Source organism: Phodopus roborovskii, unplaced genomic scaffold (genome assembly GCF_943737965.1).
Source record: "Phodopus roborovskii unplaced genomic scaffold, PHOROB, whole genome shotgun sequence".
NCBI classification, from domain to species: Eukaryota; Metazoa; Chordata; class Mammalia; order Rodentia; family Cricetidae; genus Phodopus; species Phodopus roborovskii.
The window spans coordinates 7,508,762-7,527,748 of NW_026126413.1; the positions used below are offsets into that span (position 1 = coordinate 7,508,762).

At 41.9% G+C, this 18,987-nt stretch overlaps 1 protein-coding gene across 1 annotated transcript in view; it reads left to right on the forward strand.

Annotated features, from left to right (window-relative positions):
• The window catches only part of Ap3b1 (adaptor related protein complex 3 subunit beta 1), a 198,252-nt gene that overhangs the window by 8,677 nt on the left and 170,588 nt on the right, over positions 1–18,987 (forward strand). Inside the window, exon 2 of the mRNA XM_051182988.1 lies at positions 17,743–17,818. Coding sequence (XP_051038945.1) covers positions 17,743–17,818 — 76 coding nt within the window. The remainder of the gene's footprint in view (positions 1–17,742; positions 17,819–18,987) is intronic.

Sequence of the window (18,987 nt, forward strand, 5' to 3'; positions counted from 1 at the left end):
AGCCAGTGTCTGCTCACTGATGGGCTGATTATTTGTGTTGCTGAGAGAAGGCCAGTGTCTCATCCTTCAGCAGAGTGAGTTGGCATGGAGGCTGAACAAGGGGGAGACTGTAAATGAGGCTGGTTCCAAAGCCACGGTTTGGCAGACTGCATCATCTGTACCCTTGGGAGGGTTAAGGATATGATCGCGAAGGAGGGGAAGATACCAGTACAATGGTGAGGACTGCAGAGCAAGGTGGGGCCAGATTGTACAGGGCTCCATAACTAAGGGTTTGGAGTTTATTCTGCCACGCAGAACCATTGGAGAGTTTTAAGTAGAGAGTGTGTGTGTAGAACATGGTTAACTGTTAAGTGTCTGTTGTGTGACAGATTAATTTCAATAACTAACAAATTTTAGAAGTAATTTATTGATTGAGCATACAGGGATGCTGTCTGTGTGCTAGGCATTGCTCTTTGAAAATATTCTTCCTTTTCTCTTTCCCTCTTTTCCACCCTTACCTCTGTGTGTGTGTGTGTGTGTGTGTGTGTGTGTGTGTGTGCGCGCGCGCACGCGCGCGTGCCTGTGAGTTTGTTCCATGCCATGTTGGAATCAGTGTACAGCTTTTGGGAATTGGTTCTCTCCTTTCACCAGATGGGTCCTAGGAATCAAACTCAGATTGGCAGGCTTGGTGGTATATGTCTTCCTTTTCTGAGCTATCTCCAGGCACTGTTCTTAATACTGAGGAGTAAGCTGTAAATAAACAACAGTCCTGGAGTTTATATTTCTATCTGGGAAAGATGTGTATTAAAAAGTCTGATGGTAACGAATGCAGTAGAAGGAGGAGTAAAGCGTAGTTGAGAGCGAGGTTGGGCTGGAGTTTCCAGTGCAGAGCCAGGAGAAAGTCTAGGAGCACATACATGAAGGAGGCGAGGAGGCGACATGTGGATATCTGTTTATTCGCACAGCATAACAATTGCTTAGGCATCAAGGCAGAAGAATTTCTGACCCATGTGAAGATCAAGAGAGGGCTGTTGTGGCTGGAGTAAACACAGAAGGAGCAGGAAATAGATTAGTAGAAGATGAAATAAGAAGAGGTAAAAGTTGGGGTGCAGAATGGGGCCAGCTTTCAAAGGGCTTTGTAAAGACTTGGACTTTTACCCTGAGAGAGAAGGAATCCAGTTGAGGAGTTTGAGGAAAGGGATGGGATGACTGACCCCGTTTACCTTTTAAAAGACGTAAAGGCTCCTAAACTTGCAGTCACTTAGCAGTCTGAGATGGGAGGTCAGCAAAGAGATTTGTAATATCCCATGAGAAGGCGATCCATGGGCCACAAGTTGATGGGTTGCTGATGCTTTAGCTGTGTAAGAAAAAGATACAGCAGGGATGGACCTGAGCTCTCTTGTCTGTTCAGTAGAAGTAGAATTGTTCCTGAATACAATGATGAAGGCTATGTAAAGACAACGAGCAGACAAACAAAGCCCCAGCACTAAGGGGCCAAGGACTTCAGTATGCTAAGTTTGAGATAGTATTGACATGGAAGTAGAGTCAGGAAATAGGCGGTTGGGTCTGTGAGTCTGGGTCTGGAGCAGAAGGGAGAAATGAGGCTAGAGAAAAGGGAAATACCACAGGATTGGGTAGGAAAAGGAGAAGCTGGTGCACCAAGTGCTGGGCTATTCTCGGGGTCCTAGGGTCAAAGCATATAGACAAGTTGAGGAAGGTGACCTCGAGAAGTGAATTTGCATTTGTTGGAGAACTTGTTAACCTTGAGCAACATTTTAGGTGCAGTGATGGGTCTGAGTGGACTTGAGGAAAGGTGAGGGATTGTAGTTAATATGTGTTCTAGGACAGGGAGCAAAAAACAGCGCCTGGAGAGACATATCATGTAAGATGGCAGCAACTGTTAGTCACTGTCCTTGTTTATGGAACCAACTGATGGAGAGGGAAAAACACTGATAGAGTAGAACCATGGGCTAATTAATACCCTCTTTCCTCACAGGACACTTAGACACACCAGCTCTAACATAAGCCCCACTCTGATACCCAGAGAAATCAGTTAAATCTTAGAGACTTGAATATCTCCACCCTCTGCTTCTTCTTTAGGATAGAACTTTGTTCTGAGAAATATGCTTTTTAGGTGTTGTTCATGGGAACACGTACATGTATATATATACACACACAAACACACACACACACACACAAACAAACACACACAGGACAAAGTAAACAACTGTGGCAAATAAGATTATATATATTCATGCATATATACGGACTGAGACTTTATTAATTATAACCAAATTACATAAGAAAGATTATTAATGATGTTAGGTGGGAGTCTTATGAAGACTTTCTTCATATACCTGTCTGTAGCTGGCAGAGGAAATCAAATAGACACAAGTTCAAAGCTGTGCTGTTCATCACATGGAATTATTTAGCTGTAATTGAAATAAAAGACTCAGTTTCTCATTCCCACTGGAATGAGATTTAGGACTCTGTTGCTAGCAGTTACCACATCGGGTAGTGGTATACAACAGGCATTCTTTAATGACAGAGCATCTCAGGAGCACTGCTGGTTTATGGGCGGTGATTTAGAGCTCATTGAGGAGCACGAGAAAGGTCAGTTTGAGCAGAGCACAGAACTGGAGAAAATGAAGGATTGTTGAGAAGGATGAGGTAGAGAGCCAGAGCCTGTATCATGAATCATGTGGCACTCTGTGCTGAGTGTTGGACTTTGTCATGAAAGTTGGCACAGTAAGGGGCTGAGTAGAAGAGTGATGAATTTAATGAGATTTGTTTGTAAACATTTGTGGTATTAAATTGGACCAGAATGGTATTCTGTGATGTTGAGCAAGTTTGGAGTGAGGAAGGAAGGTGTTGAGTTCTGTTTTGGATCTCTTGAGTTTGAGCTGATAGATGAACATTCTTTAAGCAAGTCTTAGACTAGTGATAGTCATTTGCTAGTTACCATTTGATAATAATGTTGGACACCATTGATTGGCCAGGGTGTGGCATATGAAAAGGCCAGTGTGGACTTAGTTAAGCCAACATTAAGGAGAGAGAATTGGTGCTTGTTCAGAAAGCCAAGAGCAGAACAGAGTTCAGTTTGGAGAAGCTGTGGAGGTTGACTGTACACACACAATTACTGCATTGTGTTTAAGATTTAGTACAAAGGCCAAACCTCTAAGAGATCACAACAAGTACATGGCTTTGGGTGAGCTTTTGAGTCAGGAAGGCATGTGTCAGGCATGCCCGCTCTGCAGCTAGTCTACCTGGTGTGAAAGGCTGTCACGGAGGGGTTAAATACCTGGCAGGCTACTTACCACTCTTGGCCCCTGGATTCCTTGTGTATGAAATAGGGATGAGGGTAGCCATATAACCTCCACTCTGGATAATTTTGAGGATTAACAGGTCTAACACACTGTTAATAAGTTAAATACAGACTGTTAACTTATTTAACATGAACTGTTAAATAATAGCTGTAAGTAGTTAATAGTAGATAATACCACACCACTCCTTGTTTTGTGTTGTCCATTTCTGCTCCAGATCGTGGAGCCAACTCTCCCAAGGGTTGAATTCAGTAGTGTAAGAACACACATGGTGCAACCCCGTAGAACTTGTCCAGCTTGACAGTGTCACCATGTGGCCTTTTAAAAGCTGAGTTTTAGGATCATACTTTTCAAGTGCTTCAGGGCCGAGCTTATCTCAGTAGAGATTGCGTATTTGTGTCCCCAGTTCCCTGTACAGAAGACTGATCCAACACATCAGATGGGAAACTTACCTTCAGTGGCCTTGGGAACATGTTTGCTTTAAAAAAGGAGTTCTAAAATTAATCTAGCTTCGAGTTGGCATATCTTACTAACACGGTTGTAGAAAACTTGTATTTACCCTCATGTAGTTCATGAATTTCTTGGAGAAAGAGCGAATACTAATACTCAGACTTGATGCACCAACTGACTGCTTGGCATGTCTGTGCTTATGCCCATCTGTTATTGTGGCACTGTGCCCATTATCATGGTGGCATGCCAGTAGCAGTGAGGCGTGTGAGCCAACAAAGATGAATTGTTTGGATGGAATACACCATTCTGTAATACTAATTAATTTTGAGCTGATGAATTTGTGTGAGCTAATGTTAACCAAATACAACCCAAATGCTATCAGTGAAAATAAAACTTAGGAGTATATCACAGACATTTTAGACTGCCATTGAGAATAATTACAATCAGTGTTTACTATGGTTCCAGCACTCAGTTTTCTTTATGTAAAATTTAGAGTTTAAAAGAAAAAAAAAATGCAGTGCTGTTTTCTCATGGTACAATGTGATTAGCAAGTAAGTCATGTAACACTGTTAACTACAGAGTTTGCACTTCCTCCATGGTGTCTTACAGTATTGGGTTTGAAGATAAGTCTGGCTTAGTCCCGTGCTCCCCGAGTCCCAGTTCTATGGTGGCTCACTGATGAAGGCACACTGATGAAGGTTGAGTGAGGTCAGCTTCTTCCAGAGTTTGTTTTCTGTGCTGGTTTCTTTATTGGTTATGTGGGACTAGTACCAGCCACACACACTTCATCCGAACTTTGTCTCTCTGAATATAACAGCAAAATAAAGTGCTAAGTTATGGGCTGAAGTTAAGTATGTGTTAAGAATACATGGTGTGTTATTTCCATTTGCATACTCACAATTAACCACAATGAAAAAGTTCTCACCTATGTTTTCAGTAGAAAAAAGTCAAAGGGTCTTATGCAGACAGATAGAACATTCTTTCTGCGTCTTCCTTTTATATAATATATTCTGGAGATCTTTCCTTATTACACAAGAAACTATTTCAGTGTCTTAGCCACAATACTGTGTTCTTTGAGGTTAATTATTCCATTATTGAGGGACATTTGATTGATTTTACTTGTGTTAAATATAAACAGTTCTGTAGCATACATTTTTGTTTATCTGCTTATAGAATTTTTTTTTATTTTCTGGATTTTTTTTTTTTTCTTTTTTTTTCTTTCTGAGACAGGGTTTCTCTGTGTAAGAGCCCTGGCTGTCATAGATCTTGCTTTATAGACCAGGCTGACTTTGAACTCACAGAGATTCACTTTCCTCTGCTTCTCAAATATAGGATTAAAGGTTTGTGTCCCTAGTTTTGGCTATAGGAAAAATTTGTAGAGGTAGAATTGTAAGTCAGTTATTGAAAATTAAATTCTGGTGGATTTTACTAAGTTGGCTTCCAGATGGGTTATACCAAGTTCCCCCAGCGACTAACAATAAAGTCTATTTTTTTTTTCAGGTGGGTTATATACCAAGTTCCCCCAGTGACTAACAATAAAGTCTATTTTTTTTTTTCAGGTGGGTTATATACCAAGTTCCCCCAGCGATTAACAATAAAGTATTTTTTTTTTTTCAGGTGGGTTATATACCAAGTTCCCCCAGTGACTAACAATAAAGTCTATTTTTTTTTTCAGGTGGGTTATATACCAAGTTCCCCCAGCGATTAACAATAAAGTCTATTTTTTCACATTAGTGTCAATCCTGCTATCATCAGATGAACTATATATTATTTCAGTAGGTCTAGAGTTCTATGTTCCCATTTTTTAAAATATTCTAGCTTTTTAAATAGTTCTTTCCATTATCTTCTAGTCTTTATATAATGTCGTTTGAAGTTGACTGTCATTGTTGAGGAAGGCCTGCTCATCTGTGTAAGTCTTATTGGGACGAAGCCATACCTGATTATGTATGCATTATCTATAGATGTTCCATGTTGTAGTAGAGATAAGTATTACACCAGATATGGTGTGGCTGTTAATGCCTAGAATATTTAGTACCTGGCCCTGTATAGAGGTTTACAGTTATCTCCCCCCCCCCTTTCCTTAGATTTTTTTTTTCTTTTTTTAAATATGTGACTTCAAGTCTTTCTCAGTTTGGAACAACTTCTTCAGGCATATTTTGTATTTTAGTTTCTAGCCCCTGCGTTTGGCTCTAACTAGAGAGAGCTGTTAGGTGTCTTGGTGGCACAGCACACCAGACATAGAGCAGCTGACCCTGTGCTGTCTCTGAGCTTCCGTCTGCACGTTTTCTCTGGGCCCTGCCTTCAGTGCCTAGACTGCTGTCAAAACTGCCCAGAGGGCTTGTAGTTCAGGGCCTATGCTTTCCAGTTCTGAATATCCTTTGGATTATTTTGTTTATTCTGGCTGTCCGTCTATATTGTGTTATCTATTTTGTCCATCTTTTAGTTGTGATTTGTGCCCGTGTTTAATTATTTTAAAATTTCTTCCTGGTGACTCTAGTATTGGGATCAGTCATGGATTTGCTTCTACATTTGTTCATTTCCTCCCTTCCAACCCCCTTCACCATTTACTTCCTGCTGTTTGTCCCCCATCCTCATCTCAAGTTTTTATCAGATTCTGGGTATTCAGGCTAAAGGCTTTGGTGAATCTGAAAAAACTGTGACCCAAAAAGGTTGTAATTTTTGACGGACCTTCCTGTCCCATGCTGTCTTCAGTGGCATCTGATCCCTTTGTCCTAACTGCATTCATTTCAGGCTCTTAGTGCCATTTTCCCTCACATACCTCTCTCGTGTATTGTCCTCTCTCGGGTATTGTCCTGTCTGTGTGGCTCTTGCGTGATTTGAAGAGCCCAGGCGTTCATCCTTGCCCCTCTCTCCAGCAGGGTACTTGCTTAAGCCTCTCCTCATGCATGTACCCTCCGAGGTGACATTTGCTGCCTGGTTTCTTAGAATCTTGACCCTTGAAAACGTGCCAGCTACGTGAAGGGAGTGTGCAGACAATTTTGTGTTTCTTTTGGGTGGTTCCATCCTATTTGATTTTGCCCGTTTGTTTCAGTCACTCTTGTGACTGAATTTCATATTTGTGTCTTCAGTTGCAGTCATGGCTTCTCTGGCTCTTTCTTCCTAGGGGAAAATGCGCCGAGGGAAGCAGCTGGCAGGAAGGGAGAGTCATATTTTGTTTTTCTCTTGAGAATGGTGGCCCCTAAGTTCTGCTGCATCTGTCCTATGTGTGTGCACCTGCCTGTGGCTTTAAGAACGGCAGTTTCCTGTGGTGGTTTCATGGCAGGAATTGGAAGTTCGTAAGTCCTCATGTTTAGAGCATTGCAGCCAGAAGGGCCTCACCAAATGATTAGAGTGTAATTCTTTTTTGAAAAGCTCTCACTATTGCGTGCTTTTAAAGCTCTCCGTGTGAGCCCTGAAGCCCTCGGTATTGTTTCAGGCTCTTCCCCGCCCGCCCGCCCCCTCACCGCCATAGGTCCTGTCCACTGCTCCCTTTTCTCGAGTCTGACCACTCCAAACGCCTTCTCTTCTGCAGTCTGCCCCTTTGCTTTTTAATACTTCATTTTTATATTTATTAAAATAGGATTTCTGGAGGGCTCCCTCTCTTCCCCTCCCTGCCCATCCCATTTTTCTTCTGTATGTCTCAAATACAAGCGGAATATAATGGAGGCAGGCACTTCAAGATGGAAGAGCAGTGCCCATTTGTTTCAACCTAGAGGAGTAATCTGAAGGTATTCAGGAGATTCTGCATTGGCTTTTAAAATTAAGACATTATTGTCCTGTGTGGGAGACTTTTAATGGAAAGGTAAGGAGAAAAAAAGCTTAGCAAGATTAAGGAAAAGCCTATAACACATCCTCCCCTTTAGTCCTATAAGCTGTGTGTAGAGAAATTTCTGTGTCCGCTGAGTCTTTCTGGTTTCTCCCTTTAGGGAGGCGGTGATGGGTGACTGCATGGCTAAAGGTTCTAGCTGTTCCATAAGCTTGCCGGGAAGGCTGGTACCCTGGACGGTATAGCCCTGCTTTTGTCTGCTGTAGTTCCCAGCCCTTTCCTGCGTCCATTCACACTGGTCGTTTACCTCCAGGAGTTGTGTATCATCTGTCCCCCCTGCCGCACCCCTCCCAGATTTTGATACCCTCTGTTGGGGCATACCTCCATCACTGCCCCTGCACCTTCAATTTTAGATTTCAGTTTCTTAGTGGTGCATATCTCTTGAACTGTTTTGAGGGAAGAGAAGGTAACTAGGAGGGTGACTAGGTCGTGGTAACTGGTTGACATTGCAGAAGACCTGGGGGAAAACAACTTGACTGCTTCATCAGAGAGAAAATGCTTAAGTACCAGTGAATTTGTAAAAGCCCTCAGTGCAAGCCCAGTGGTCTGAGGGGCGAACCAACTCCTGAAAGTTGTTCTTTTACCTCCATCAGTGCATGCACCTGCACATACCACAGAGACCATAGGTGTGCTTACCCTGGTTTGAACAGTGTATCAAAATACCCCATAAATATGTACAATGTTCATATGTCAGCACATGCAGGGTGGCAGAGGCAGGAAGATGTGGAGTTCTAGACCAGCCTAGCCTGTGTGTTGAGACTGCCTTAAAACTAGCCCTGTTAAATGAATAAAAATTAAAGTTATTCATTGTAGCCAAATGAGTATTACTGAATATTACTGAGAGAAGTTGTTGATGGGAAGTGGATCTGTCATAGAAGGATCACTTAGTGCTGTGGTTCTCAACCTTCCTAATGCCATGTCCCTTTAACACAATTCCATGTTGTGGTGGCCCCAACCGTAAAATTACTTTCATTGCTACTTCATGGCTGTAATTTTGCTACTGTCATGAATCGTAATGCAAATATCTGACATGCAGATGGTCTTAGATGACCCCTGTGGAAGGGTCGTTTGACACCCCCCCCCAGAGGTTTGTGATGCTCAGGTTGAGAACTTGTGGCATAGTCTTGTGTTGGAGAGGTCACACACACAGTGCCAGGTGCTGTGTGGTCTCAGCTTATGTGCAGTTCTAGAAAAGACAAGGTCAGAGTTGTAACCTGTCAGAGTGCTGGAGACTGGTCAGGAGTGTGAGCGAGCCTGCTGAAGGTCATGGGCAAGCTTGCAGGGAATGTTCTGTGGCTGATATTGATCACAGGACGTGGCACTTGTGTGCTAACTGAACGGAGTGTAGTCTTAGAATTGGAGAATGCTATAATTATGAGTCACAGCACAGTGAACCTGACAAGAACGTTGGGTGGTCTCTGTTCCCAAACTGCTCAAGAGCTTTTCTTTTAAAAATTTCAGTCTGTCATGGATGAATAGTTCTATAAAATTCAATAAAAATCAATTACTAGAAAAATAAAGTGGAAAAAAGCATGTAAAATACCGCCCCCATTTTTATTAGATTCAATAAACATAAAATTATACTGTCAAATTACTCTTTCCAGTTCCCAAGTTTGTGTGCTCTGAGTTTCTGTGTGTATCTCAGGCCAGACTTTCTCAGATAATGCTTTGAGTGGCACTAATGAGCACCTGTGCCACTGCTCAGTGTCCTCAGCGCCTTTCCCGGGGGCTGGGGAAAAAGGGCAGGGATTTCAGTGAGTTCTGGAGTTTAGAGTTTTAAAAGGAAAGCCAGCTCCCAGGTTGTTCTGTGTAGCTGGTGGAATGTTGCTTTGGTCCCGAATTCTGATTTATTCTGGTGGTAGAGTTCAAGCACATTTCCTCGTCAGAATAAGGTTTGCTTTGCTTTTCAGGGATGCAGTTCCTCCTGTTCCTTGAAACTTTTAGGCATATTTTGGACTGAACTGGATGGGAAAAGTTATACCGTTTAACACCACAAGGTGTCACTTATGTAAAAATAAAAGTGGTTCTCAAATACCGAGGGTTAGCAATAAGTGCAGACTAAGGGAAAATAAAGAAGCTTGCCTTGAAACAGACACAGCTTTTTAACACAGAGTGTGTGAAATGCTGCTAATTCAACATTATCTCAAAATAAGTATCTTGAAATTTATAAACATTTCTTAATTTCTAAGGGTTATGCAGTAACATGCTGCTGGCCATTTCTGAATACACATCATGAAGGTGGTGACTTAGAGGCAGAGAAAGTGCATTTGGAGAGTACATTGGATGTCAACTCTTCCAGTCCTTCCTGTTTTGGTGACACGCAAAGGGAGTTGGGGCTGGATCTGTAATTCTTCTGTCTGGGATGTCATCATGACAGGTGTGGGAAGCCCTGCATCCGGCTGAAGCAGGGCCTGGGGATTTCCCTCCACCTGGACCTCTCAGGCTTATGAGCTCTCTTCTGGGGCAGCATGAAAGGATCCATCTGTGTTTGCCTTCAAGATTGTCTTTTCTGTTACACAAGGACCAAACCTTTGGCTTTAATATCTGGACCCTCTTTTCTAGTTAGAGAACAGGTCAGGACTCAGGGTGGCTGAAGAGAAGGCCTTGTCTGCCTGTGTGTAAGGAACTATCCGGGCTTTCATTAGGATTGAGCAAGGTGATGTCTGGGTGAGGTTGGCAGGTCCTAAAGTTGATGTTTCAGGGTTTATCATTGTCCATTTCTGGACATTCTTCGAGAAAAGGAAAGAGAAACAAGCAGGAGAAAGTCCCTTTTCTAGCATGTGGGTTTCTAATCATCCCCTCTTACTTTTAGCTTCTGTCTAATTCCATTTTTCTATGTGTGTTTTCTTAACCTGAATACAACTTAAATGTTCTTTTAGGTTTTTGGATTTTTACTTGGGTAGTTTCATTATGTAAAATGGGAACACAGGACAAAGAGGAAGGGAAAGTTTCCTTGAGGTATGGACTCTTTCTATTGTCTTCCAGTTTTCAAGGGCCTGGGATGTATAAGAGTGTATTCTCAGTTTGCTACAGTGAGACTTACAATATTTTCATCATTGTTGGGTTTATTTCATGTGCATTTATGTTTCTCCTGCATGCATGTAGGTGTACCATTCTTGAACCTGCCGTCCCCAAGGTCAGAAGGGGAAGGTGAGATCCCTTGGAGCTGAGGTTACAGACGGTTGTGAGCCACCTTGTGAGTGCTAGGAATGGAATCTCTGTTCTGTGGAGGAGCAGCAAATGCTCCTAACTGCAGAGCCAGCTCTCCAGCCCCCAGACACTTGTTTGTGTGTGTGTGTGTGTGTCAATAGCCCCCAGACACTTGTTTGTTTGTATGTGTGTGTGTGTGTGTGTGTCAATAGCCCCCAGACACTTGTTTGCTTTTGTGTGTGTGTGTGTGTGTGTCAGTAGCCCCCAGACACTTGTGTGTGTGTGTGTGTGTGTGTGTGTGTGTGTGGGTCAATAGCCCCCAGACACTTGTGTGTGTGTGTGGCAAACATGCCCACAGTGTGCATACAGAGGTCAGAGGACAACCTTTGGGTTGTTACCTTTACCTTGTTGAGGCAAGGCCTTTATAGTTTGTACTGCTGTACTGGGTAGTGTAGGATGGTGCCCACAGCTTCTAGATGAGTTTCCTGCTCTACCTCCCGTCTCCATGGAGTGAGTGCTGAGAATACAGATACATGTCATCGATGTCAGCTTTTCACTTGGGCTCTTGTCATCAGGCTTGCATATATATAGTGCTTTTACCCGCTGAGCTGTGTCCCAGCCTGGCATTTCTATATACATAGCTATATACATAGCTATATACATAGCTGCATCTACTACTTAATGTACATAAAAGTCCTGGTTATACTTTGTTTTGTCTTAATTACTATCTATCTATCTATCTATCTACCTACCTACCTACCTACCTACCTACCTACCTACCTACCTACCTACTATCTGTGGTTATTTTTGGTCTCCTTTAAATTGTCACTATTATCTTTAATGAGTTATTTGAAAGGTAATTTTCTTCATAATACATTTCATTGTCTGTATTCTTTCTTGGGGAAAATAAAAGTGTGCTTAGCTTTTCCTTTTTATTATTATTATTATTAATTCATTAATTTATTTTTTTGCTGATAATGACAGTTTTAACATTTACATCCTTTACTAGTTTGCCTAGGTAGCCATCGCACAACTCCAGACACCGGGTGAGTTATTCAATAGAAATGTCTTAGGTTCTGAAGACCAGGCATCAGCAGCTTAGTGTTTGAGGCCTTTCTTGTCTGGGTTGCAGGTGGCCATCTTCTTGCTGTTTCCCGCCTGGTCTTTCCTTGATGTATGTGTTCATATCTTCATCCCTTCTTAAAAGAACTTAGTTTTATTTAATTTCAGATATAGTCAAGTTGACAACCAAGAAGAGCCATCACACTGTAGAGGAGTATTTTGCCTGCATCTATGTAAATGTACTGTGTGCATACGTGGTACCCTTGGAGACCAGATTGGGCATCAGATATCTGGAACTGGAGTTAACAAATGTGTGTGTGCTAGGAACCGAATCCTGGTCCTATGCAAGAACAGCCAGTGTCTTTTACTTATTTACTTATTTTTCTGATTTTTGGAGACAGGGTTTCTCTGTTTTGCTTTGTAGACCAGACTGGCCTCAAACTCACAGAGATCTGCCTACCTCTGCCTCCTGGATGCTGGGATTAAAGGTATGTGCTACCACCACCTGGCAAGAACAGCCAGTGTCTTAAACCACCAGCCCGTCATTTGTTTTCGATAGGCACTGACTGAGTGTGTTTGGTATGAATCTGTGAAATGTTGAAGGCTGCATGTCTGACATGCGCATATCTGACATGCCGAGGCTGCCTGATTTGTGTGCAGGCTTCAGCCCAGAAGGAAGGTCTTCCCGGAATTTTCTTTCTTTTTTAAAATTGCATTTTTATTTCTTGGGTGTGTGTGTGGGAGTGTGTCAGAAGTGTGCATGTGAAGGTCAGAGGACACCATGTAGGAGTTGGTTCTTTGCTTCTGCCATGTGTCTCCTAGTGATTGACCGTAGGTCACCAGGCTTGGTGTCAGTGTCTTTGCCAGTTGAGCCATCTCATTGGCTCTTCTGGGGGTTTTCATTTGGTGGTTGAATGTATTGCATGAAGGAGCCGTGTGTGGAGTGTTTTAGGATATGTTTCAGTTTGCTGTAGACTGACGGATTGCAGTTCATGAACTAGTGCTTGTAGTTGGCCTCATTTGTGATCCTCTTGGCCAGTGGTTCTCATCCTGTGAGTCATGACCCCTTTGGCGGTTGAATGACCCATTCACAGGGGTCACATCAGATACCCTGTATATTAATAAATTATAGTTATGAGGTAGCAATGGAATAATTTTATGGTTGGGGTCACCACATCATGAGGAACAATATTACAGGGTCACAGTATTAGGAAGGTTGAGAACCATTGCTGTAGGCTGTGTCGCAGAACATCTCTCGGTAACTTGAGAGGCTTCTTTTGATGAACTAAAATGGGATTCAATGATTTAAATTCTTGAATAAACATGAATTTACACCCTCATTTCAGAGTCTGCAAATCTGGCTGTATGATCCTGTATGTCCTTCTCGGGTGTAATTTCCCATTGACTTTAGAATTAATGTCTTATTTATGCATGTGGATAAGGCACTATTGTGCTCTTTCTCATCTGTCTTACAGAATTAGGATTTCATATAGCCCGCTGTCTGTCCACTTAAGCCTTACAGTAGACATGCACCTCACTTTGCATTTCTCTGAAGAAGGATATCTTTTCATGAGTTGATGATATTGCTATGTCTTCTGTGGCAAAGTGGACTCTGAACTCTCACCTTTAGAATGTGATTGTCAACTGAGTTGCAATCATGGTGAAAACTAAAGGTTTCTTAGTTTTATTTTGGAGTTTCTGTAGAGTTACACTGAGTTAAAAGATAAGCTGCAGAGATGTCCTGTGTCCTTCACAGTTTATGATGAGTTTGCCTTTGCTAAGTTCTGGGATAAAAACACAACTAGGATGTTGACATTGTTGCAATTCATCAGTGGTGCTTAGATCTGTCCAGTCTTACTTGGTTTGTTCCTGTTTGTATGACTAGGTTTGTCTTGTCATATGTACTTCATATGCTTGAAGTACCAAGCCTAGGGTCCCGCGTGTCCTCCCTATTTCCTGTTGTCTACCCCCAACCATCTTTAATATCTCTTCTAGCTTTGTTACTGCACGATGTGATCCTGCAGCATTGGATTCCACTTTCAGCCTGTATCTCTGGAGGTTGTTGATAGGTGCTGGCCCATGTATCAGTAGTCTTGTTTCTTTTCATTGCTGAGTTGTGTTCCGTGAAATGGACTGATACTCACCGCTGAGTATTGATCTGCTGTGACAGACATTCATATCAGATATGCAGTGCAAGCAAAAAGGAGCACACCTATTACATTAGCATAGAAAATTTACTTTCATCTTTAGTAAATGGAAAAATTGTATGTCTACAAATAAGTATTTTAAAATAAACTTCATGGTATGTCCATAAATATTTTACTTTTATACTACTTTATGGTAAGGAGTAGGTTTTTCCGCCTGCCGCTGATCTTGTCCTGCCGCTGCACCAGCCCCAAATAACATACACGGAGACACTGTATTTGATATTAATGCTGTTGGCCTGTTACTTATATCTTACTGGCTAGCTCTGTCTTAATTATTAACCCATTTCTGTTAATCTAAGTATTTCCATGTGGTTCCATCTTACCAGGGAATGGGCTGGCGTGTGTTCTCTCCATCTCTACATCCTGACTCCTCCTTACTACTTCCTCTCTCCTCCTTGTCTCCTAGTCCCTCCTATCTTGCTTTCCTATTGGCCAGCAGTGCTTTATTCATTAACCAGTATGAGAAACATATTTACAGAATGACATCTCCCATCACTACTTTATGTATCTGTATAACATGGGGTTGTGAAAAATTGGTTCCAAATGGGACCATGTACTGGCTTCTCCTTCCCGGGGTTGCTTTTCTTTGTTTAGAGAGAGATGACTGCCTCACTCTACCCCATAGTGCACATGGCCTAGAAATGCCCGAAGTTGCCTGCTTTTCTTCATTTGTCTCCTCCATTGTCTCTCTTGTATAATCCCCTTTCTCCCTGGTTCTGTGGAGATGGCTGATCAATTGAATTTTCTCATGATCTCCTTTTTGTTTGTTTTGAGGCAAGGTATCTAGGTTCCAAAAGCTGCTGGAAATTGGTCTGTGGCCAAGGTAGACTTTGAATTCACAGTCTGTCCACCTCAGCCTCCTGAAGTCTGGGATTTCATTGCCACATTTGTCTTGATGGTCCCTTCTTAAGTGACTTTTTTTTTTTTTTTTAGCTAACCCATTGTGTTTCTCCAGAACATCCCTTTTCATTGTTTGCAATAGAGCTAGGTTGAGGATCTTCTACATACAATATTTCAAGTTCTAATTTGTTTTTACTTAAATTGAATTCCTTTTTAAAACTCAAAAATCTTTTTTTAAAGCAGGGTCTTGTTTCTTGCTCTAGAGCAGTGGCTCTTAACTTTCCCAGTGCTGCGACCCTTTAATACAGTTCCTTATGTTGTGGTCCTCCCAACCATAAAATTATTTTGGTTGCCACTGCTATGAATTGTAATGTAAATATTTCATATGCAGGTAATCTGATATGTCAACTGATAAGTGAAAAGCCTGGTTGCTGGGTGGTGGTGGCACATTCCTTTAATCCCAGCACTTGGGAGGCAGAGGCAGGCAGTTCTCCAATTTTGAGGCCAGCATGGTCTCCAGAGTGAGTTCCAGGATGGCCAGGACTACACAGAGAAACCCTGCTTCAACCCCTATTCCTCCCCAGAAAAGAAAAGGAAGAAAAGAGAAGGCTGCTCAAACCCTAGGGGCTGTGACCCCCCAGGTTGTGAACCACTGTTGTAGTGGCTGTGGGACCTGGGAGAATGGAACCCATAAATGCAGGCTAACGTCTCATGCAATAACCAACTTTATTTAGAGCATCAGACAGTTTATACTATGAGGGTTAAGAGGAGTCACATGGAATGTTACACAGAGAAACCCTGTTTCGAAACACCCCCCCCCCAAAAAAAAAGGAAAAAAGTCACTTGAGTGAAGTGTCCAATCACAAGGACTAGCAAAACATGTTTTTCCATAGAGGCATATAAATCAGTAACAATAGCCCAGTGCAATGAGTAATCTGAGGTAACCTCACTTTTATCCATTACACCTGGGAGCATCTTCCAAGAACGGGTCTGTGGTTTTGAAGAAACTGAGGTCATAAGACTCTTGAGTTGTCCCACGAGCACTCAGAAATATCCTCACTAGACTCCATTATGGACCTTGCTCCAACTCCAGCAGGTTCTCACTGTACAGCCCTGATGGCTTGCCCAATTTATGTCTTACTTCTCATAGTTTAGTATTAGTAGCAAGGAAAATCTCAGGCTATTTCAACAACATGCTCTTTTTGAAATAGCCTCATTTAAATATCCAGTGTCATAACTTCTGTTCCCGCTTCTGTCTCCTCCTTCCCCTTCTTTCCCTTCCCTCTTTCTCCTTCCTTTCCCATCTCCCCTCCCCACGCCCTTTACCATGGACTTTCGCCATTTTCCTCAGGCGGTCTTCAATGCAAGCTCAAGTGATTCCCTTACCTCAGCCTCCCAAGTAGCCAGACTACAGATGTGAACCATAGCTCCTGGGTACGCTCCTTACCGTCCACCTCTACTTTCCTGAAGACACAGAACACAGTTCGCCCAAGGCCTCTGTGCTGTTTCTAACAAGAATCACTTCTCCTCTGTCTTCCAGTAACACGATCCTCTTTTCTGTCTGAGACCCGACAGATTGTTTTTGTTCTTGTTTTGTTTGTTTGTTTGAGACAGGGTTTCTCTGTGGAGCCCTTGCTGTCTTGGAACTTACTCTGTAGACCAGTCTGGCCTTGAGCCTATAGATCACCTGCCTCTGTCTCCCGAGTGCTGGGATTGAAGGCATGCGCCGACACCAGCTCACAGATTCATCTTTAACACACAAATTTCTCTCTGCCCCTTTTTCTAATGTGGTTTTTGAGCTCTAAATCCTTTCCTAGAATCTAGTTCCAGTTCCAAAAGCAGTTCCCTGCTTCTGGATGCTAAGGTGAGTGTTAGCTTGCCAGGCCTGCCCAAACATCCCAGGCTAGGAACCCTAAACACAGACTTATACAATTCTGCCTCAGTCCAAGAACAAAGTGTTGGTGGGCTAGTTCTCTTGAGTGTCAAGAACTCTTTGTCTATAGATCTGTCTTCAAACATAATTTTATAATATTTAATAAAAAGTGCTTAGAGATTACAAATTATGTATTTTCTTTTGTGGGATGAGTTCATGTTTGTGAATTTCCCTAGAGAAGATTCATTTAGAAGAGTAGAAGCCTGGTCATGACCCACAGAAAGGAACCGAGAGCCTGTCCTTCATCCTCTGTAGCTCTTCCAAGTAAAGACGCTGACAGTTTTGTTTTAGACTACCTTTCAAGGCTGAATAAATGGCACAGAGCCCTGTGAAAGAGACAGGTGTTCAGGTGCCTTCCACCTGGGAATAATGCCACCCATCTTAGTGTCTGTTTCAGAGCCCAGTTGCTGTATCCCACGGACTCAACCTTCTAAGTAGTTCTTCCTTTGCTCTGTGTTTTCATCCTTATGGCTAACTGCCTACACTCCCATTTAGATGTTAAAGTGTATCTAGTCTCAGGATGAAGAGGGTGCCCTATTGATTTGTGCAACTGGGGGATAGGAAATTGAGATGGTATAGATGATGCACAACTTAGGGAACTTGTGTCTGAAAACAGTTTTGAGGGTTTTTTTTTTTTTTTTTTCTTTTTCACATGGAAATGTTTTAGAGCTGATTTGATAGTTTTTCCTTTTCCCCTGATGATTTTGTCAAAGAAAATTTGAGGTGAGAGACTCTATGTGCCATCAATCAACTAATATAGAGCTGCAGAGCAGTTCTTATCTTTGTGTCACTGTGGCCTGTATGACAACATGCTGCACAGACTTTGTAGGTGAAACAAGAAGCTAACATTTGACTTCCTGAGTGCAGCTCCTCCCATCGTGCTGTTCCCAGTTCTCTTAAAAATGCTAGGTTTTTAATAGCTATTGTTTGCAAAAGTCCAAGTCTAGAATTATGTCTTCTCTTTTGTACTAGGAATGAAGACCTGAAGCAGATGCTGGAGAGCAACAAAGATTCTGCCAAACTGGATGCTATGAAGCGGATCGTTGGGGTAGGTCACATGTGCAAGGAGTTTGGCTTTTGGATGCTGGGTAGGCTGTGATTATATTCACTGTGTATGCCAAGTCAAAGTAAACAACATGGATATGTTCTCTTACTAATTTAAACTAACTACCTGTTTAAAAACACAAAGGGAGCAGTACTGTAAGAAATAAAGAAACTCATTTTCTAGTCCATCTGTTCTGCTCTAAGTTTTCCCCCTCTAATATCAAGATATCTCTTCTCTGAGATAGACTGAGTCATTTTGAAGACAAAGTAAGGCAACAGCATAGCCCTATTTTCACTTACTGGTATTTAAGGATTTTTGTTTGTGATCTTATTGCCTACATCCGTGATCATAGAGTGCCATGCATGAGAGCTCAGATTCCTTTTTCTCTTCTCATGAGTCTAAATCCCGCCCATTAAACAAGGCTTCAGGTGTCATATGTTGTTTAGTGAGTGAGGCGGCGTGGAGACTGATCTGAAGGGAAAGCCTAGGAGTTGTGACTTACAATGGCTAAAGATGACTTGTCCTTGCTTCCGTTTGAAAAGTGGATGCCATTTGGCAGTGTCAGCAACATGCTGATGAATAGTTTTTATATTTTATTAATATTATACTTCATACTTAATAGCTTTGTGTGAGCAGAATTTCAATTTTCACAGTTTAAAGAACTGAACTCCCCAACATGTTCAGATTTTGATTGTGATAGTGTACTGATTAAGTAGTCACATGTTGACATTCTGCATGCCAGTCTTTAGTCCACAAATTACTGTATAAATTCCCATTGTGAATCCTGAATATTAAGCAGTCATTTCAGTTCTTTTAAATCAGACTGTGATTGGATGTTATCCTGTTACTCAGTCTAGCCCCTGACAGCAAAAAGTGTAATTGTATCCTTGTTTCCTATAATATTTTAAAAAATGGATAATTCTAAGAGGGATTTTGCCCCCCAAATATGAAATTTTAGCAAGTAAAATAAAAAGTGATTATATTGTCAGTGAAATTCAGCCTGAGAATTGGTACATCATTGTTTGAAAGATACTTACATTTCTAGCTGAAGGGACTTAAAACAGGTGCTTAAGCAAATAAGGGGGTTTGATTGAGGTTGACCGGAAGAAGTGGTGGTATTAGAAAAAAACAAACAAAAAAAAAATATAGCACTTCCTATTAATTAAAGGATT